This window comes from Malania oleifera, chromosome 7 (genome assembly GCF_029873635.1).
Source record: "Malania oleifera isolate guangnan ecotype guangnan chromosome 7, ASM2987363v1, whole genome shotgun sequence".
In the NCBI taxonomy this organism is placed as follows: Eukaryota; Viridiplantae; Streptophyta; class Magnoliopsida; order Santalales; family Ximeniaceae; genus Malania; species Malania oleifera.
The window spans coordinates 38,345,134-38,368,260 of NC_080423.1; the positions used below are offsets into that span (position 1 = coordinate 38,345,134).

At 36.8% G+C, this 23,127-nt stretch overlaps 1 protein-coding gene across 1 annotated transcript in view; it reads right to left on the minus strand.

The window, feature by feature from the left end:
* The window catches only part of LOC131160736 (protein SUPPRESSOR OF FRI 4), a 39,667-nt gene that overhangs the window by 6,674 nt on the left and 9,866 nt on the right, over positions 1–23,127 (minus strand). Inside the window, exon 3 of the mRNA XM_058116613.1 lies at positions 384–507. Coding sequence (XP_057972596.1) covers positions 384–507 — 124 coding nt within the window. The remainder of the gene's footprint in view (positions 1–383; positions 508–23,127) is intronic.

Genomic DNA, 23,127 nt, shown 5'->3' on the forward strand with positions numbered 1-23,127 from the left:
GCATAAACTACGTTTTTATTGAAAACAAACTCAGGGAAGGAGTATTGTCTATTTTTATCAACCAAGCGCCGCCCCCCCCCCCCCCCCTTCTCTCCCTCCCTGCCCCCAAACAATGAATGAGGAAATGTATGTTGGGAACATTCCCAATCCCAAAATAGTAACAAAACCGCTGCAGCTAAAGTAGTGAGAAAAGCCACATCCATTATTTCTGCATATAATAGGATTCATAGTTAACAGTACATCAATCTTTCCATGCAACAAAAGGAATAAAACAGCAAGATTTCCAAAATTATTTCCCAGATCTTCTTCTTTGTGAAACACCAAATAAAGCAGAAGCACAAGCAGCAAAGAGATTTTAGTAACAAAATCCAAAAAGAACATACATTGGCGGCACTAAATTGAATGTAGACTGAGGAGGAAATCCAACACCTAGTGATCCAGGTACCATGCCAGCAAGTTGGGGGGTCGAGGCCTCCGCTTTGGCCAATTTTGTTGGGGCATCTTCATCTGCCAAAGAATATCATATTCATCAGAAAGTGAACCTGTTTTAAAATTAACGAGAAATTATGGAATCATAAAGGGGACCAGGATACAGGCATACTCCACATGCAATTTAGTTTGCACAAAACCAGAATTTAAGTTAGTCGAAAAGAGCAGCTTATATTCCCAATTTTAGAAGAAAGACACTGAACACTGGTACATGTGTTCTGTGTTTATTCAACCAACTGAAATGCAACCCCTGCCAGCCTACCCTCAGCTGACTCAGTTCTTTTTCCCTTGGACAGGGGGGTGTAATATGTACTTTTGTCTAATTAAAAGTTGCACAAAACCAAGCACAACAGGAAAAAGCCTTCAAATGATGCCCAACCTGCATTAGTCAAACATGGGAGGGATCCAAGACATCATTAAATATAGATAACTTAGTTTAACTCGTAAAGCAACTCAGTTTGAGCCCATTCACATCAGCATCAAACAAAAATTAAATTGACAAAATCAATCTTCTCATCACAGAACATATTGGATGATGTGCTACCATTGAACATATCAAACCAAGCCAATTTGAGGTCAGGATGGTCTAGTTCAAATTTTAAAGAAATATTTTCATTCTATATCTTCATGCAAATAAATTTATAAGCCACATGTTTACGCATTATACACATTTTATAATCAAAAAAGAAGGTTTCTTACTAAAAACCAGATGAAGCAATGCATACAAACGCTAGCTAGGGACTTTAAAACTACCACACTCTCATGCATCATATCAAATACCCTTCCTTTCCCCAATGAGACTTGGTTAGCATTCTTAATGGGGAAAAAAAAATCCGATTCCCTTTTTATTCTAAGAGAAAGACAAGTGAATAAAAGAGGACGAAGAAACGAGAAAGGCAAAAAGAATTTTTCTATGCTTCTCCAATATGAGAGAGAGAGAGAGAGAGAGAGAGAGGGAAAGGGACGGTATATGAGACTTAGGCTTAATCCTACTGATAAAAAATGAACTTCTAAAAGGATGTGATTCAAACTGCTGTCACCACTGTGAAGGAATTGTTAGAAAGAAAAAGCCGATCCCAAGGGTTTGGCTAAAAAGCTATAAACTGGTGGAAATGTTTAAAATGACTAAAATGGATATGTCATTTTAGGAAATGTAAATAATCCGTTAATAATTTTGTAACCTTTAAAAAGAATTAAGGACACTCATGGAATAGAATAATCTGACAGAAAAAGCCAACTTTTAGCTTTTAAAAGATCCAAACAAGTAAATTTTACAAGTTTCCCAAAAAAGCTAAAACCTACCTTTTTAAAAGCTGAAAATATCAAACATTTAACACCTAACTTAACTTTTAAAAGGGAGAAATTTGTCCCAAGAAAAAAAGGAGCGGGTTGGGGGGGAATCACCCTTAGTTTCTTTTTCTAAAGTAGTTACTAGTAGTAAGAACAGCCTTTACCATGAGTACGGTCATGTGTTCAAACTTCATCCCTCTCCCCGTCCGAACTATCAAAAAAGGGAAGAGAATGAAAAAGAAGAAGATTCCTTACGAGGCGAAAAAAAATAACAATGTAGTAGAACAAAAATCAAAATTATATGCAATTATATTGCTCAAATAATTAAAATAAACCAGGTGCCACAATATCCACTTGCAAATTTTAGAACAACCTCCTTCCGAGGTTGATGGACTTTGCAGTGTCCTTTGCATGTTCCCTTTTGTCCAAAAGAACATCTGTGACTGCTTAGATATCCACCATAGGATTAGCCAAAATATAGTTATTATACTCTCAATCTTACGCATCATCATGGTTTGGTTTGCTAGGAATTCAATACATTTACATGCAAAAAATAAATGTCAAAATCAGGTCATAGGATTTTACCATTTTTATTGGAGAATTCAGTACGCAATGAGCTCACATGCATGGCACTGAAGACAAAAGACAACCTTCTTCCTTTTTTTTTTCTTTTCAATAGCAAAAAAAATTCATTAATAGGAAGAGAATTTACAAGGGAGATAAAAAGCATCTCCCGAAAAATCTAGAACAAACCAGAGAAAATCTAAAACATTAAAAACAAAAATCAAACCAACCAATTCCACCAATTCCAATTTAAATCCTGAAAGCTAGCTTCTCTAAAATTCCAAACATGACACACCATAAAGAAGTCTAAGAACTGAATCTTTTTCCACACCAAATACGAATTCTACTTCTTCCTGGAAATATCCACACATTATATTCCAACCAAAGACCCCACAAAACTGCATACTTACTACACTTCCAAAGAGCCGCCCTTTCCTTCCTTCTTCCAAAGCCCGCAAAAGAAGTGAATAATAATTTTTCCACTGAATAAGGGCAGACTGAAGTCTCTTCCATAATGCCAAACGACTTATTCCAAATCCTCCATGTGAACCTTCGTCCTTATTGGGTGAAGGAAAGCTAAATCTTGTATGCAAGCATACTTATTTGTCTGGATCATGGTCTTAAACATAGTTACCAGAAAACGCTGAACACTAGCGGACTAGGAATTGACACTGACATTTCACAACATGGTATGTTTTCATTCCAGAGAAGTTTTAATTCAATACTCTACACAGAATTTATTTTTTTATATGATAAAGTGGAATTATCACATTGTATTTCTCTTTCCTGTCATCAATCTATTTCATAAAAGATATCTTCTAGATTTAAAAATGCCTCAAAATCCTCTCTAAAATATATGGATGCCATCGCAAATTCTTCACCAATATATATCAATACACAAACACACACACACACACACACACACACCCCCTCTCCCATACCACATTTTAGAGCATTTGTCATACCTTGATCCTGTTTCGTTCCATGAATTGGAATATTCCATGTTCTAGGTAACATTGATCTTAAATTTGGGTAATTTTGCTGAAATTTCAGATTTCAAGAGGGTTTCGAACGAAAAGAATGTTCCCTTTTTTTTTGCAAAATATTGGATATACTGGTTGGAATTTCAAAAACTTAAATGTAAAACTAAAGAAAGACAAGAAAATTTGTTGTTCTTAATTTTGTCCCTAAATTATTCATGATCATCCATTTAATATTTCCAAAATTTTCATTCAGAATTTTTATAATTTACTGTAGGTTTCCACTGTTTCTATATCAAAATTAAAATTTCAATTGAAATTATGTAGATTTGAGACCTTTGAAATTTCTATTGAAATCCAAATTTTAGTCTTTGGTTTGGATATGAAGCGCATAATCATTGGAAATAAGAAACTTAAAACTCAAAATTTAGGCTCCGAACTGCCCTCTTCAACTTTGGGAAGGAGTTAAGGACTCAGAACCTAGAAATCCAAGTTGCTGTGAGGACTCGACTGATGGGGACATCTCCAGCTGCATTAGGACAGGAGTATTGAGGATCAGTTTTTTTTTTCAGCAGATGGCACATTGACATTGGATTGGAGAATCAATTTGGGGAAGGAGCTTAATGGTGGTTTCACTGAACTATGGAATAAGTGGCACAGTGCTCTTCACACTTCAGGGAGCAGCAGGTCACGAGGCTTTCAGAACAATGAGATCAGAAAATAGATTGTCAAGTATAAACTGTACTCCGTTGCCTACAGTGGACCCTTCCAAAGGGTTCTGTAGACATCTTGGGGAATGGAGATCTCGGGCAGCAGGCAGAGATGTCTAGCTTGGTCAGAGGCAGCTTGAAAAGTTTTGGGAAGTTTATATGTGTTTCTACGTTGACTTGGAAGAAGGCATGGAATTTATTTAAAAATATAATAGTATTGCTGTGCCCCAGGGTTGTGCCAACCCATATCCTCAAAAAAGGGAAAACTCATAACAGAAGTCAAGCCATTTTACTGTGAATAATAATAATAATAATAATAATAAAATGCAACGCCCAGTGTACAAGGTTATCATGCCGTTCACTCAAATCTGTTGTAAAGATTCCAGAACTCCATCAATAAGAGTAGAGTATGCATCAAAGAACCATTAGTATTCTGAAAGAAGACTCCTTTCCTCCAAAAACCTTTCTATTTCTCTCTCCAGATGCACCAAGACAAGCAGATTGGAGCAAGTTTCCAAGCATTTCCTTCCCAAGTTACCCAATGTGCTTAGTGTGGGTCATCCTTCTTTGGAAACTAAAAGCCTGTTACGTCCAACCAGTAACTTCTCAAACCTTCACCAATTCTACACTGCTTTTGGCTTGAAAGAAGCACCAAATGGATTCGCAGATACTGAGTTGGGAGTTCACCAACATCGCAGCCAAGATACTTCTCTAACAGGGAATTATCTCACTCTTTTTAGCAATGATTCCCAGACTTCATAAAGCTTCAAACGACAAGAAGACACATTTATGTAGCCAATGTATACTCCATCTGCATCACAAAAGATGACTATCATTTGCAAAGAGCAAATAGAATAGTTCTAGTACTGAACCAGAACTCAGCCAACTCAAAATCTTTACAGAAACCTCACTCCATGGTTCTACTAAGGAGATGAGTTAAGAGCTTTCATCATCAGAATAATGGAATCTCATCGTCTGAACCCCCTGGAGCACTCCAAGGAGCCTTTCAGCGACCCATCACCAGTGATTGAGTGTGATCAGTTAGCTCCATATGAGCAGATGATCATGGAACTATGGGTGGTGAAAAGAAAATCCTTCGACTTAAGAGTGAAAAGGTGAGAAAGTTGACCTCCTCAGACTAACTGAATGCGGAAGCGGGTTCTATCTACATGGAGGTTGACAAGGTTATCTGGTTTCTGAACTTAGGATTATGAATTCTGGGCTAAAGACCAATCTCATCCATGGCTTGAAAGGAAGGGAAATGCGATGAAAACTATGTTGCTCCCATGGTTTTAAATAACAGCCGTTACGCTACACGTAACGGGAATCAGAGGGCCCAAAACCGATAAGGGCCGATAATGCGGTTCGGAAAAAATTCACGGCCGTAACTGCCGTTACGGAGGCGTAACGGCACGTAACGGCCGATACTCCAACGTTACATGTCGTAACGTCCGTTACAGACCGTTACATGGCCGACAGGTAGCATATTCGCTGAAGGGCAGCAGGCAGCAGCGCTGCTTTCCCCCTCTCCCCACTCCCCAGTCCCCACACCCATCTGCCATTCAAAGGGTAAAAAGGAAAGTTACAAACTGACCTTGAAAATTTGTTGGCCTTCGGCAATAAGAAGGCTTCGAAGCCTGAGAGTGAGCACACCGAGGCTACCGAGCAGATCTACTCAGAATTGCAGACTTGCAGTTCCAGGCTTCCAGTTCCAGCAACTTGGCGAGTCACCGGCAACGGCGAAAGGTCTGCAGCAGCTCCGCCAGTTGTCGCAATCGGCACCTTCCTCCGCCAGTCGTCGCAGTCGGCACCTTCCTCCGCCAGTCGTCGCAGTCGCGACCAGCCAGCCTCTCGATTTCAGCTTCGGAGGCTCGGAGCTTGGAGTCATCGCTGGCTCGCTGCTTTGTGCTTCGACTGTTCGAGGCTCCTCCGAGTTCCCTCCAATCCCTCCCCTCTCTCGGTCTGACTCGACTACAGGCCTCAGCGTATGAGACACTCTAACACCCACAGCACTTTTCATTATGTTTTTTTTGTTTTTTAAATTATATTGTTGTACCAGTACCACAGCCCTTTTCATTCTTTTCATTCTGTTTATTTTTTAAAATTATATTTTGTTGTAAAATAGGTTTGTTAAATTGAATTAAAAAAAAAGTAATTTAATGGAGTAAAAAATTAGAAATCATTAATAATTATGTAAAATAAAATTTTCTTAATTTATAAATATTTTAATTGTATTATATTTTTTGAAAGATAATTATGAAAATTAATTCCATGACATAGCAAGCAATTATTAATATTATATAATTAATATTTTTTAAGGTTAGTAAATAATTAATATTTACCAATAATAATTGAAGCCTTTTTTATAATAATATTTGAATATCAATAATCCACTACTGCATTCACCATCTAAACAAAGCATTAAAATAATGTATGTACACAAGACATCCATGTGATGGCATTTTATATTATCTAGGCTTAATTGAGCTCTATTTTTCACCATTCTTAAAGAATTCCAAGGAATACTCTGCACAATTATTATAATATTTAGTCTTAGGATTTGCCAAACTTATAGAAATAAAATTAATTCATGGCACCAATTGGCTAACATACTATTTATGTCAGCTGGATAAAGTGGTCATTTTGATAAAGAAGATATCATATTCACTCCCATCTATTGAAAAAATATTAAATAATATTCATATTATAAAAGAAAAAAAAATTAAATAACATCTGTCACCCATTTTATGTTACATGTGTATCTACTTGCCATTTCTTGAGTAGGTTGACCTTGTTTATTAATATTTTTTAAGTTTTAAAACATAATTTTGACCTTAAATTTAAAATTAGGTAAAATAAATGTTTACATCTATTTTTTGTTTTTAGTTATCAAATAAAGTAATAGTTAATAACTTAATAAAAAAAAAATTAACCTAATAGTTAATACATTAATAAATTTGATTTTTACTAATTACTACTGGAATTTGTAGAAAAATTTAATTTTAATCCATATACTGAGAAAATGTTTAAAAAATTAAATAGTCAATTTGTAATATATGGATTTCTATTTGTGATGCTATGATGTATATGAAAGTAGAGCAAAAATCTTTTTCACCTGTTAATTTCTTATAGTTATAAATGAAAATAAAATCAAGCTATAAAAAATAATGAAAATATCTTTTTAAAGATAAAGGAATATATTTTTTTTTGTAATAAAATATCTAATATTTTATAATTTTGTTTATTTAAATATAAAAATAATAAACATTACTTATTATTTTTAATCAAATATTATACTTATTTTTACGTAATAAGTATTTAAAATTAGGACTATTTAGTACTTATTATTTAATATTTACTAAATTACTAATTATATTATTCCTGTCATTGTAGGAAGGTTGTAACTTTGTATTTTCTTTATATTTTGTGTAGAGATCATCAAATTAAGTCTATCAATATGTCACGTGATAGAGGAAATGAAAACTTACCTAGTGAAGATATTGGATGGCATTTTGGTACTGCGGTAGACGGTAATAGACATGTTATTATGTGTAAGTTATGTGGGAAGATAATCAAAGGGGGCATTACACGCTTGAAACAACACTTGGCACATAAAAAGGGTCAAGTAGCTGGATGCTCAAATGTGACCACACAAGTAAGAGAACAAATGATGAAACATCTACAACAGTATGCTGAGAAGAAAAGAGATAAACAAAAAAGGCAAGAAGAAGCAGAAGCCCAAATTAGAGGAGATTTTGAGAATTTGAGCGATGAAGAAGACTTGGAAGAAGAAAGTATGAGATTTGCTCGACAAGAAAGCATGCGATCACAACAACAATGGGAAGAGAGACAAAGATTTCGAGCAAGAACAACTGGAAGGGGTAATATTTATGAAGAGGGAGGTGGCTCTGGCAGTGGTGCTACCAGTGGTTTCAATAAAGCAAGAGCTCGATCTTATAGTGGTCGAGAAGCTGGAGGTAGTGGACGACAATGGATCAATCCTGATGCCCCTGAAGCTAGACTAAAGGCAATGGATCCTATTTTAGAAAGAAGCAAGAGTGCGAAACAACCAAAACTCAACACAAAGTTACTGAAAGGTTTAAGAAGTAAATTAGGAAAAGCGGTTGGAAAATTCCTAATTTATAATCGGATTCCAGCGAATGTAGCTGACTCTCCATTTATGCAGCCTATGCTTGATATTGCTGCAGAGGTTGGAAAGGGGGTGAAGGGTCCATCACCCTATGAGATATCTGAAATTTATTTGGAGCAAGAGTATCAAAAAATGAAAAATTATATAGCTTCTTTTGCTAGAATTTGGAAGGAAAGAGGTGTAACACTTATGTGTGATGGTTGGTCAGGACCAACTAGAAAACACATTATAAACTTTTTAGTTTATTGCGATAGAGGCACCGTGTTTCATAAATCAGTTGATGCCTCTGATGTGCCAAGCAGAACAACTGAATATTATTTCAGGTAATTTTCTAATTTTAATTGTATATGCAAATAGTATTATGAACTTGCATGTTTTTAATTAAATAGTAGTAATTATTGAATCTATAATTTCATTTCAGATTAATGGATGAGGTGGTTGAAGAAATTGGAGAGGAGAATGTTGTCCAAGTAGTGACTGATAATGAAGCTGCAATGAAGGCAGGAGGAAAATTATTAATGCAGAAGAGGCCCAATCTCTATTGGACAGCATGTGCAGCTCATTGCATAGACCTTATTCTTGAAGATATTGGAAAGAAAAGTAACGTGAAGAAGGTCTTAGAAGATGCAAGAACAATAACCTCATTTATTTACAACCACACATGGACAGTGAATTTCATGAAGAAATTCACAAATAATAGAGAGTTACTTCGCCCTGCCATCACTCGATTTGCCACAAATTTCATTGCTTTGGAGACTATTGTCAGGCATAAACAAGCACTAAGGGAAATGTTTACATCTGATGCTTGGAAAAACTCAAGGTTTGGAATGGCAAAATCAGGCCCAGCATATGCTTCAAAGAAAATTATCTTAGGCAAAGAGTTTTGGCAAAAGGCCTCTGATATAATTAAAGTGCAAGAACCCTTGGTGAAAGTTCTTAAATTGGTTGATGGTGATGAAAAACCAACCATGGGCTTCATATATGAGGCAATTGATAGGACGAAGTTGGCCATTCAAAAAGATTGCCGGTTTTACAAAGAATATTGGAAAATTATTGACAACCGGTGGAGTTTTCAGTTGCACCAAGATTTGCACGCTGCTGGTAAGTGTAAATCAAATACAATTTCTTATTATTTTAACTTTTAAATTATGCATAGTTGCATTAGAAAACTATTGATTAATATGTTTCTAAATTTAATTGTAGGGTATTTTTTGAACCCACAATTTCTTTATGGTGCCCCACCCTCTCCTGAAGTTACTAGAGAAGTCATGGATGGAGTTAAAAAAGTGATAACCAAGTTGGTACCCGATATAGATACTCAAATTCGGGCTATTAATCAAGTAAGTATTGGTTCCATTAAATTGAATAATGAATTGTTCTAGTATTCTGTAATACTTTCAAGAATAATTATTAATACATCTAATTAATTAATTATATTTCACAATTATCATTTTTTAGTTGTTGCTATATCGAGATAGGCAGGAGACTTTTGGAACCCCGTTGGCTCAAAGGGCAGTGAAACAAACAAATCCTGGTAAATATGGCTATATAGCTAAATAATGGAGAATTACTCTATTTTCTCTCTTTGTGTTCAAATTTGACTTTTGAAATACGCTATACTAACATAAAACTCTTTTTAATTATTCATGAAGCTGAATGGTGGATTCATTATGGCTTGTGTGCTCCTGAGCTCCAAAGAATAGCAATTAGAGTTCTTAGCCAGACCACATCAGCTTCGAACTGTGAGCGTAATTGGAGCACCTTTAGCCTCATCCATACGAAAACAAGAAATAGATTAAAGTACATGAGACTACAAAAACTTGTTTTCGTACATTACAACATGAGGTTAAAGTTAAGACGTACAATGAGAAGAAGCCAACGAGAAATTGAAGAGGGTTTCAATCCTATCAATTTGGACTACATTTTCGAAGAAGATGATCCTTTAAGTCAATGGTTAGAGGAGAGAGAGACACCACTACTCGACGGTCAGGACAATTCAAATTGGTTAAATGAAGAGGTTGGTGGTACTACAGAAGGAGGTGATCAACCACCAATAAACGCGCATGATGATTCAGGTTCAAGCCCTGAACGTACACAAAGTGATGACAATCTTGGTTTGAGCCCACCAAGTGATGATGATGGTAATAGTGGTGCTGGAGCTGGGGTTGGGGGGGGTGGCAGTGGTGGTGGTGGAGGCAGCGGTGTAGAATATAATTATGGATATGATACAGGGACATCATTTGGAAGGGATATATATCCTTCTGATCCTTATGGACTACATGACATACCTGAAAATTATGACTTGGGTATTCCTCCAGGGAACCAATCTTCACAACCCAGGAGAAGGAGGAGTGCTCGTGGTGACCCTAGCGATTCTACTGAAGATTCATATGGTGTGGTTCGTAGTTTTGGCGACTTTGGTTTAGATGGTTCATCATCACAATCATATGGATCTCATCCAGCATATCCACATTATGCATCTCGTGACTCACATTTTTATCCCAGTGGATCAGGAATCTCAGGATCTAGTGAGTCTTCTTCTACACACTACCTAGAGCCAGCCCCTGCCCCAACTTATAGACATTATTCAGAAGAATTTTCATCACCAGTACATTTTCAAGAGCAACAACAAAATGATGCAAACTTGGGTTCATTCAACTATGTATTTCCACAAGGATGGGGAGATAATTTCCCATCCCAATCTCAAGATACAGATGCAAATTATGAAGACCCTCCACGTCATTCTTTTTGGTGGTGACATGTGTTATATTATAAATTTGTAATATTGTATTCATGTATTTTCAACTATTTATTGATATTTGATTTTAATCACTTTTTAAATTCATGTATGTGTAATGTGTATATTGAGTATTAAGTCTATTGAGTATTGATTCATTTTTAGTAACTTTATGACTTAAATTAATTGATTCATACATTTCTACATCTTTTTACTCATTAAAGTAATGTAAACTATAAAAAAATATGCTTTTTTTTGTAAACAGCGCACTAAAATTAATATAAAAATCATAATGCCTATTAAAAAGCATTTGTAGGTTGAATGAAAGCCTTCAAAATTCATTAAAAATCATGTATTAATGGATTTCATGCTTATTTTTTAATTTTCGCATGGTTGTGCATGCGTGAAAAAAATTCACGACCGTTACGCCCGCTTCCCGTTACGTAACACCCGCGTCTCCTGCGACCCGCGACACCCGCGACCGTTTCGCGACGTTACCCGCAACCGCGATTTTGAACCATGGTTGCTCCAGCAAAAGAGGAGCAATATTGGAAGATCAGGTGGATGGAGATCTGTTATCTTCCCAAAGGGTTTTACCCCAGGGGACAGCAGAAAATTTCCACCAGAGCTGGGGGGCTTAGTAAAAGGATTCTATCCAACATCAAGTTGACGGCCTTCAGCAGGGTGGTTCCTAGTCAGCCCCTTGGCAGTTTAGATCTTACCCCCACTGTAGCCATTGTATCTACATCTACATCAAGTCACTCTCTGGATCATTGCAGAGTGAAGGATCTAGCCCACATGCTGCAAGTGTTTCACCCTATGGATCACTGCAGAGTGAAGAATCGAGCCCATATGCTCATAAGCATGTGTGGAGGAGAAAGAATCAGATGGCAGCAGACAGTTGTTTTAGCAACATTTTCAAATTTCAAACAAATGGGTGGACCATCTCTAGACCTACCTAAACTTTAGAAGTTTCAAAGAGCTTTGTGCTGTGCTTAATTTGGGCTCTAAACAAACTAGCGCTTTTGGGTACCAAAAAAAAATCCCTTCAATTTTTTCTCATGTGGCTCACAACATCCCAAAACACCATTTAAGAGTAACATCAGCTCATTCCACACCTCAACAACATAAGGATCTGAATGCCTGAAGCCCACTAATCGTGAACAAAATTTATTTGACTATGTACCTACCAATTCAATATAGATTCAAAATATATATCTTTTGGCTCACATAATGAAGAGATCCAATCTGTCCTAAAAGTTTTGCACACACAAAGAAACCTTTGATTGATCAAGGAATCACGGCTGGCATAGAAGAGAAACTGGGTGGTGAGGAGAGAGCACTTCCTTTCTATCGTACCAGGACAGACAATCCTGACAAATCCTTCAAGACCATGAAAAACTAGAAGAAAAGGTAGGATAGGAAACCTCAAGTGGTAATCTAGCTCAGGCTTGCTCTCCAAATTTTTAGCCATAATACCAATCAATGATTAGACTATTTTGGATTGCAATCCCATCAACACCAAACCACTTGGCCTACAGGAATAGTGTTTGGACAATGACAATGAGCAACAGAATGAATAGATATCCAATCGGGCACTTCCAAAATTCAAAATGATGAATAAGGCTACTGAAGCTTTTTTTTTATGGCTTTGAAGAAAAAATCTTCAATCTCTACCAAGAAATACAGAGAAGGTGCAGAGAAGAAAGTAGATTATATCACAAGAATACAAATAGCAATAAGAAAACAAAAAACATACAGGGAGCAGAAAGGGCTAGAGTTTTCAGAACAATGACAGAAATTGGGGCATATCATATTCTGAAGAGGTACAGCAAGGGATACTACTTGAAACCGTTACAAATTGCATTGGAATATCAGGGAAATAAACGACCAGAACAAGAGTTTGTTGTGAAATGTTTTCCAGAGGACTTGAAAGTGGCATCATTTGTTTGCAGGGAACTACAAACAAAAGCTATTGACGGGAATTATCAACAGTGTGAGAGGATTCAGGAATCAGAAATTGTAATTGGACCTTTCAGTCAGCTATAGCAATTAACAGAAGACTTGTTTCTTGGAGAGAGGATGCATGCCGCTGGTAGACAGCTTAATAGGGACTTTTATTATCACCTATTTTTCAGGAATGAGGAAGAAAAGACTCATTTCTGACATTTACGGGCCAGGATCCTCTAGGCAGCTTTAGTGGAACAAGTTTTATGGAGTTAAAGATAGGTGCAGTATTACATGGGTCGTTTAGAAAAAGGGCGCATAAATTTTACCAAAATACTGAAAAACAGACCAAAATCAAACTGAAATACGTTCCGGTTTGGTTTTCCGGTTCTCAGTTTTGGTTATGGTTATGGCTTTCAAAAATAAAAAACTTCAGTTTCGGTTTCAGAATGTTGCCGAGATGAGAATGCTTAGATGGATGAGTGGTATAACATTGAAAGATAAATTAAGGAATGAAAATATTCGCGGTAGGTTAGGTGTAGCTCCTATAGAAGATAAGATAGGAGAGGGAAGACTCAGATGGTATGGACACTTGCAACGTAGGTCACATAGTATACCAATGAGGAAGAGTGAGTGAGTTATTGTGGGGGGAAGTAGAAGGGGTAGGGGTAGACCTAAAATAACTTGGAAGGAGATAGTGAGTATGGATTTAATATCCCTGAATCTGTCAAAAGAAATGATCCATGATCGTATAAATTGACGGACAAGGATTCATATAGCCGACCCCATCTAATGGGACTTAAGGCTTGGTTTTTTTGTTGTTGTTGTTGTATCAAGCTGAAAACCAAAGTGAAACACCAATTAAATAAATCATGTATATCATAATTTTCTTTGTTAGAGGATATTTATGTCTTAGTATTATTATTAGTAAGCGAGTTAGTATGTTAATTAGTGAGAGTGAGAGTTAGTAAGGGCATAATTGTTATTAGAATGTATTCAATTTGTATTATAAATAGAGGGAGAAACCTATCTTCAAGTTGAGTCATTCATTTTAATCAAAATCTTAACATGGTATCAAAGCATGATCCAACCTAAACCCTATTCCCCTCAGCCGTCACCGGAAAAACGATTCCCACAGCTGTCCTTCCCAGATCCATCTCCACCCCTCATTATTTCACAAAACCAACCATATACCCAGAAACAGAACCCTCCAAAGCCTAACCCCACAAAACCCATCACCAGAGAAGCTCCCACACGCGCCAACCAAATGCCAGCAGTGCCAACCCCACGCAATGGCGTGTGAGTGAGTTTCCAGCCACCTTTTTCTTCTCTTTTTTTCTCTGCCATGTTCTGATTTCTTCTCTAGACAATATTATCTAGCTGTTGGGCCTGTTTTTTTCTCAAAAATCCAACCTTTTTCAACCATGCCCCCGTGGTACTCCATTAATTTTTGTTCAGGGTTTGCGAAGGCTTCTTTGTGAGTTTTTTGGAGCAGTGGCAGCATTCTGTCCAGTTGTGAGGCTGTGGCAGTGCCATTTCTGTCGGTGAGTCATTCACCTCGTCCATGGCTGTGTCGGTGCTTTACATAGTATGTGTGATTGCCCCGATTAGTTTTGATTGTTCTTGTTTCACATTGGTGTGGCTGCTGATTTGTGAGTGTTGGGATGGAATCTGTGAATCTCAAAACTTGTTTCCTACATCGCTGCCACAAGGGGTGCAACCTGTTCTATTTGATTCGGTTATTAGTTAAACTGAACGGAGAAATTTTCAGTTTTAAAATTTTCATAAACCGACATCGAACAGTAAACCATCAGTTTATAAAAAACCAAAACATCAGTTTTCGGTTCAGTTTGGTTAAAACTTTGCATCAGCCAAATGAGAACCGTTGGCCTATGTGGGCCTAGCATCAGCCAACTGAGGACCATTGGCCTACATGGGCCTGCAGCCCAAGCCCAGCATATGGGCTCAGTTTGTAAAGTTGAACCCTAAAGAGAGAGTGGGGGTGGAGTTGATATTTATAGAAAGGGAAACTAATTCCCTTCCCATGTGCAACCGATGCGGGACAAAGAGATGGTGTAGCCATGTAGGATTTTAGAACTGGAAGGTGGGGCAGACGGGCAGCCTTTCCATTTTGCTTGAGAAATTCAGATTGTCCCACATTGACAATCTTACAATTGGGGACTAGGGCAGCCTCTTATATAATCCCACAATGCCACCCCAAGATTCTTATACTAATTATTATAAACTGATGGTGCTAAATTAGTTCATTACTAAGGGTATTAGCCATTTTAATTTGTAATTAAAATATTAAATAATAATAATAAATGAGTAATGAGTGTGCAACAACTCTAAATATTAATATTATATAAAATTATACAGTTATAATTTATTAATTCGGTTTTCGATTTTTCGGTTCGGTTTTGGACCAAAACCGAAACCAAAATTTTTAATCTTTCCAAACCGAAACCGAAACCACAAACCGAAAGACAGAATTGAGATGTGTTTTGGTTCGATTTTGGTCCGGTTTTTGATTTTTTGGTAATTTTGTACACCCCTAGCTGCCACAGATAACAACTCAAAAGTTGGATGGAAAGAACTATGTTCAATGGTCTAAAGTTGTTCGGGTTTATTTAGCAAGATTAGAAAAATCTTACCACTTGCTCCATTTTGATCCTTCTAATAAGAAGAGAAAAGGCGTGGGCTCAAGAAGATGCCTTGATCGTTTCCCTCTTATGGAATTCAATGGAGCCACAAATTGCACGAATGTGTATGCATCTAGATGCATGCAAGGAGATTTGGGATTATGTCAAAGTAGTAACATTACGCGCATATATAATGTATCCTAGGAGTACCTTTAGTTACAACAAGGAGATAGGAGTATTGCATATTGGAGAGATGAAGCGTATTCATAAGGAGCGTAACATCGTGCAACCTATAACCGCCGACGTTCGTGAAATGCAAAAGTAGAGGAACTATATGCATGGGTTTAATTCGCAGTAGCGGGTAGCATAGCATAACGTAACGGTAACAGGTGACGGGTGTAACAGGAATCGGGAGTAGCAGATGTTACATAATGGGAAGCGAGTGTAACGGCCGTGAATTTTTTTGAAGCACGCACAACCTTTTGCATATTAGCGTACTTGCATGTTTTAAGCTTTTAGCCATTCTTAGAAAGAGTTTCGGTGTATTTTGGATCCTTTAGTTTGAGTAACTAAGTTATTTGGTAAGGGCAACAAGTTTACATTTGTTTTAAACCACCATTGATAGAAAATTACATGTGTGTGCGTATTTATACTTCTCATTGTTCTTATCTATGATAAATTCTTATATGTGCTAAATTAATTAATAAAAAAAATATATTATATACTCCATTAATCTATTAGACACATAAGACATACGAATAATATAAATATAAAATAGCTAGAAAAGAAAGAAGGTTGAAGTTGAAAAATAAAGAACATAAATATTACATTACTAATATTATAAAAAAAATATTTTCCTAACAAGTTAGTATTTTGAAATTGTTAATTAATGCATATATTGTGAGTATTTAAAGAAATAATAAATTTTGTATCATTTTCATCCTCATTATAATCTTTTCCCCCTCTTGCCACTTGGTATATTGAGAATGATATATGAAAGAGAGAGAGAAAGTGGGAAGAAAAAGTGAAAAAAATAAAATATTTTTTTGGTGTAACAGTCCTATAGCAATTATGTAACGGTCATAGCGGTCTTTACGTAACGGTGACGGTCCGTAACGGCTGCTACGGCAGAGATTTTTCTTCCCACTGATTCGCGGGGTGTAACGGTATTGGTAACCCAAAAAACCATTATGTAACGGTATTACATAATGGTCGCGGCCTTTATTTAAAACCATGAGTATATGACAATCCTTAATGTTCTAGCAGGCCTGAGACCCTGGTTTGAGGCAGTCCAGTCCTAGACACTTAGTAGTGCTGAGCTGCCATCATTTGCCTATGTTTATTCTCGGGTCTTTTGTGCTTCCATTAGCATGCATTCTCCTGCTCTTGCATCACGCTCTGAGAGAACAGCCTTTGCTACACAGGGTGATTCTAGTTCTCTACCAAAAAAAACTGCAAAAGTAATCGAGGTGGCTCAAGTGGTCATGGAGGTAGAGACGAACAAGGTAGAGGTACTCCTCACAAGTGCACTTATTGTGGACAAAGTAATCAGACTATCGCGCAGTGTTGGGATCTCCATCATAGACCTTCATGTATTGCCAATGCAGCCACCATAGCCTTCACACATTTGGGGACAGACAATGCAGCCACCACCAACTCCTCACCTTTGGGGCCAAGTGGGGGGCAATGTACTGTATCCATGTCAAAGGAAGAGTATTCCAAATTCCAGTAGTATCAAGTGTCACAACAAACTTCTCTTCCCATTGCATATCTTGCTCAAGCAGGAATCCCACAGCATGCATGTCATTCAATACTTCTCGCCCTAGTCCTTGGGTCATAGACTCCGCCACCACTAACCATATCACAGGCATACCTAGCTTCTTCTCCACTCCTCAATATCTTGCAAATTTACCTTGTGTTACTCTTGCTGATGGATCCACCACTACAATAAAGGGAATTGGGACTATAAATCTCACTTCTTTTATTTCTTTTCCTTCGGTTTTATATATTCTCAAATTTCCTTTCAATCTTATGACCATTAAAAAAATTACTAAATCCATGAATTGTTCAGTGGCATTCTTCTCTGATTCTTTGGTTATTCAGGATTTGAAGACAAGGAAGACGATTGGCGTAGGACATGAAGCTGGTGGAATCTATCAATTTAAGTCGCTATCTCCTTCTACCGCCTGCCAAATTCATTGTCACCTTGGTCATCCTTCATTGGAAAAGATAAAATGTATCGGTCCTAGTTTGAGTTTTGTGTCTAGTCTCGATTGTGTCTTGTCAGTTGGGAAAACACCACTATGTTCCTTTCACTTCCCGAGTCAATAAACGGGCTGCAAGCCCTTTTATGTTAGTTCATTTTGATGTTTGGGGTCCTCGTAGGGTTGTGTCCAAGTTGGGCTTCCAATACTTTGTAACCTTTGTGGATGATTATTCAAGAATGACTTGGTTATATTTAATAAAAGATTGTTCCAAGTTATTTCATGTATTTTGTGCCAAATAAAGACTCAATTTGGTTTGCCAATTCGAATACTTCGAAGTGATAATGCTAAAGAGTATTTCAGTGCACAATTCGCTACTTATATGACTTAGTTTGGTATTATTCATCAATCGTCCTATGTCCAAACTCTACAACAAAATGGGGTTGCAAAGAGGAAAAATAGACATTCTTGAAATCACTCGCACCTTACTTTATCAAATGCATGTACCTAACTTGTTTTGGAGTGATACTGCACTTACTACTTGTTATCTAATCAATAGGATATCATCCTCAGTTCTTAGTGGTAAAATTCCCTACTCCATTCTCTTTCCTAATTCACCTTTATTTTCTCTCCCTCCTCATATATTTGGGTGTGTCCTTTGTTCATCAACTAACTCCTGGGTGGATAAGTAGGATCCTCGTGCTATAAAATGTGTCTCTTTAGGCTACTCATATACTCAAAAGGAATATTGTTGTTATAGTCATGTGTTGTATTATTTCTTTGTTTCTGCTGATGTTACCTTCTTTGAGTCTACACCTTAGTACACCGAGTCCTTGAGTGCTTCTGATCTTAATGAGTCTCTTCCTTACCCTAATCTTCTAGATTCTACTTTGTAATCCTTGCCCAACCAAACATATGAGTCTCTATGTAATTCGAGTCCTTCTCATCATCTTGACCATCCTAATTTGTAGGTGTATCCACGACGGTGGTTCCAAGGAAGAAAGCCTCCTCTAGCTTCTACTACCACACCTTTGGTTTCCTCATCTGATGATCATACTCCCTATGATATTGACCCTCCTATTGTTGTTAGGCAAGGTAAACACATATGTAGTAATCAGGGATCCACTTTGGAATTATTCTTTCTTGCAGCCCTACTGGATCCAGTTCCCAGTTCGAGAAGAAGCCAACCCCCTACCTTCTCTGCAGACTAGAGGTAAGGATGAGGTCCACACTGCCAAGCAGAAGGTAGTCCACAACAGCAAGGGTTCAGACAAGTTTTAGAGGCAGACTGATGTCTTGGGTCATCAGTGGGAGAAGGCCGCTGCCATGACAATATTGGTCAGGTTCCTTTGGCAAAAGGTTTTGGGGGCATAGGGTGTGCTTCATTAAGGATCAGAAAGGGTGTGGGGGGAAATTTCTGGGCAAGGGTGAAGATGCAGGGAATGCAGCCAATGATAAGAGAAGTTCTATTGAAAATGATAATGGCAATAAGGATTAGACTTGTCAGAGGGCTGGGCAGACAGGTGCGGATATGGAAAAAGGTTTTAGTCCAAGCAAGTGGATTTCGATGGCAGATTACCTACAGGGGTTTTTTGGGGGGGTGGGGGTGGAGGAGCTTTAAGAGGAGATGCTGAGGGCAGCTTGTATACTGTGGACCCTTTGACTGATAGAAGGAGGGATATAGATGGGAGGGATAGCAAGGCAAAGGAGAATAAAAATAGAGTGATGCGCCAGATAGTGTGAGTGACAATGTCATTTTGGCCATGATTGTCATCTGCTTCTGGATGAGTTTTGGGAACAATATGGCTGCCATTCTTATACACCTGATTTACTAGGAGAAATAATATGTTCACCCATCTCAGAGGCTCTGATGGAAGGTTTGCAGGCTGTTCCTAACTTCCAATATTTGAGGATGATGAAATGGGTAAGGAGCAACAGTGATGCATATTGCCTACTCCTGTGGAGGAGATTAAATGGGAAGGACTTAGAAGCTCAACACCTGCTCGACAACATGGATCCGTGGTTGCAGATCGGGGAGGTAATGAAGTTTGTATAGATGGGAGTAAAAGAAAGATAAAGAAGGAGCAAAGGGAATTGGCTGGAATGGCTAACTAGCAGTGATCAATGAATTATAATGGGAAGGGTTTAAAGAGGGGCTTTTCTTATCTAGTTCTTTCAATTAGTTTTCTTTGTTTTTATTTATTACCAAATACATTTTCTGATTCTGTATTCAGAAAAAATAAATAAATAAATAAAGACAGATGAGATTGCCAAACATGATTCTTGTTTCCAGAATTTAATAAACAATTGGAAATTTGGAAACATTTGTAGGGAAAAAAAAACAAGAAACAAACAAAACATGAAATTGGCAATGTTACATAAAGGGCCCTAAGTATTGGTGAAAAAGGATGAGCAGTGTACAACTTTAAAAGACAAAATGAAGAATACATAAATATGTAATAAGCATGGATTAGCACTAGCAGAAAATAGAGACGCTGCAAAGATGGTTGAAGACTTGCACATAGACCAGGTAACAGTTCAACGAGAAAGAGTGATTTAGTTGGCACTACAGTTTTTTTCAGGGGAGGCAGAACTAGAATTACTTGGAGTGGAGTAACAAGCCAAAGATTTGATTTTAACTTTCAGAACATAGAGCCCAGAATGTGCTGAATGATTAAAAAAAAGATTCATACAACCAACTCCACCTAGCAGGACTCAAGGAATGGCTACCAGAATGGTATTCATAACATCAGTTAGAATCAATTAATCTGTTCTCCAATAGATCTGTTAGCAATAAAAAATTTCCAAATAGCAGCCCATTAAATCTGCCAATTGCTGGACCTGAAAGAACAAATAAGTCATATGGTAACATAATAAGGCCTTGAAAGCTTTCTGTCTATGCAACCATGGCAGGACACCCAGAGGAAGGGGAAGCTACTCTGTGAGGGGTCAAAACTTCTCAATATATCACTTTTTGTATTGTAAGTGTAGCCAAGTTTATTATAAATCCAAAGAAATCATTATTAATTGAAATAAAGTTCCAAATATATCACATCTTTTATTAAATGTGGTCAAGTTTAATCTAATTCTAAAATAATTAATTTATAGTTATATTTATGAATAAAACAAAACTAAAAGTTTAATCATGACATGCTACTTCTTGTGTTTAAACAGCATTCAAGAAGCATGAACAGGCGATGAATGAATAATCAAGTTGTGCGAGTGCCCAACACTCCAGCGGATGCCCGACACAATCATAACTACTCATTGAGTGAATTCTTAACAGATCAACATGCACACTCATTGTATTCATATGAGGGCATAGAAAAAACTACCTTCCAACCCAACAGTCAGAGCACTCACAAAGAAGCTTATTTTTCAACAAAAAATCTGATATACTACGAGGGCCCAAGCAAACTGAACCAGGTTCACTACACCAATTTTAGAGTCAGTTTTGGCTTAGTGCCCAAGTTGCACTACACCATGCTACATGCCAATTCTGAACCACATTTGATGTTGGGAACCATGCCTCCAATCTATGTTTTAACCATAGAAATGTCTCCCACAGATAAACCATGAGAATAACTAACAAGCAAAGCTCAAGGTCTACAACATGAGATGATTGCTTAGAATAAAATGAAATAAATAAAATAAAGGAACTGGAAAGAGCAAGTAAATTCCAAAAGAGTAAGGTTGCAAGATATAGAAACAAGCAACATAAACTACTCATATCGCCTGAGGGTGTACGAATCAGGATAAAATAAATGGGAGGCAATCTAGCATAACAGAAATACAGTGATATAAGCACCAGCTAGCTCTAACATCTTTAGTGAATGAATTTCATTAATTGGAAAATTAAGCAATTAATGGCACAGCCAAGAGAAATGGAACTATTTATAAACAAATGTCAGGCAATACCCAGACTTAACACAAATTGAGGGCCACTGGTAATCAAAGGACATTGAAAAAAACAAGCTTTTTCTCTTTCTTTCTTTCTTAGGATACCAAAAGATAAACGTTTAATTTTCACAGCCTTCATTCGTCTATCTTTATTATTTATTAAGCCCATTTAGAAAGAAGACGAATTTAAAATGTCAAAAGAAGTATTATGATGAAGAAATACTACATCATCCAGATCTCAAAACATGAATGCGCACATACAAAATAGGAGAAAGGAAGTGCACTTTAAAATTTTAATATTTTGAAACAGAAAAATTACATGACTAGCATCAAAGTTAAAGTTAAAATTGAAAAGCAGGAGACCAATTAGGGTACCAGCATAATGAAATTGTTGGCGCTTAGAAAACCAAGAGCTCCTGCACTTGCACCTGGCCATCTGGCCAACGATGATTACAAATTTTAAGCCATATTTGTCATGCATGTCTCAACTAATAACTCCAATAATGCAAGCTTCATGGACAACTTTATTTACTAGTACAATTATCTCCCAGTTAATAATAATGGGTATGAAAATAAAGAAAGAAAGCATGTGTATAACACAGGAAGTCCTATATACAGCATAGTTTGATGGTACCGTGATCTAAATGAAAATATAGAACATTCTTTTCTCAATAGAAATGATATTGCAGAACATATATGTTCCAGTAAATCAGGGAAAGAGTATCAGCATGAATACTAAGATGAGATCAAGTTCCAGTACACAAAAACATCCTCAACCAGAAACAGATGAATCACCTTTGCAAGCCAATAACTTTGTAATATAGGAAGTGGAAATTGTAGAACCAAAGGTTATAGTTAAATATAATATGACAAGAAATATTAAAGAAATTATAAGTGTAATTAGTACATGGGTCAAACAATATTGTTTAGAATAGGGTTTGCACATATGATATCCCTGAGAAACTCAAAGAATTTCTTCAAATATTTAAAAAGAAAATTGAGATAGCCATGAGAATGGTTTAAAGCTGTGAGCAGGGAGTTTTAAGTAGATATGTGTTTGTTTTTACTATTTTGCCCTCATTATTTCCTTCTGAAAACTATTAAAAAAAACATTTTTATGAGAATAAATGAAATACAAAATCATAAGGGAGGGATCAGACAGGTCTTCCCCTTCTACAATAGGATTAACTAAATTCGTAGTTAAAATAGAAAAAAAAATATTATATTATAGACCTACTCAGTAATCATTTTTGTTTTCTATTTTCAGTTTTTTGTTTCTGTAAAGCAATGTCTTAAAAGACTCAATCAAGGCTCGCCTAAAGGCAAGGCATGCCTAAAACGCCTCGAGGCTCAATCTTAAATACCAAAACCCAAAAAGGCAATGCGTTACACGTTGAGGCATATGCACTTGAACAAAAGGCATGCTTTTTTATTTGTGACTTTCTTTATTTTTTCATTATTTCTTAAAACATGTGTAATTTGTTTGCATATTTTTATCTAAAAATAAATTTTTT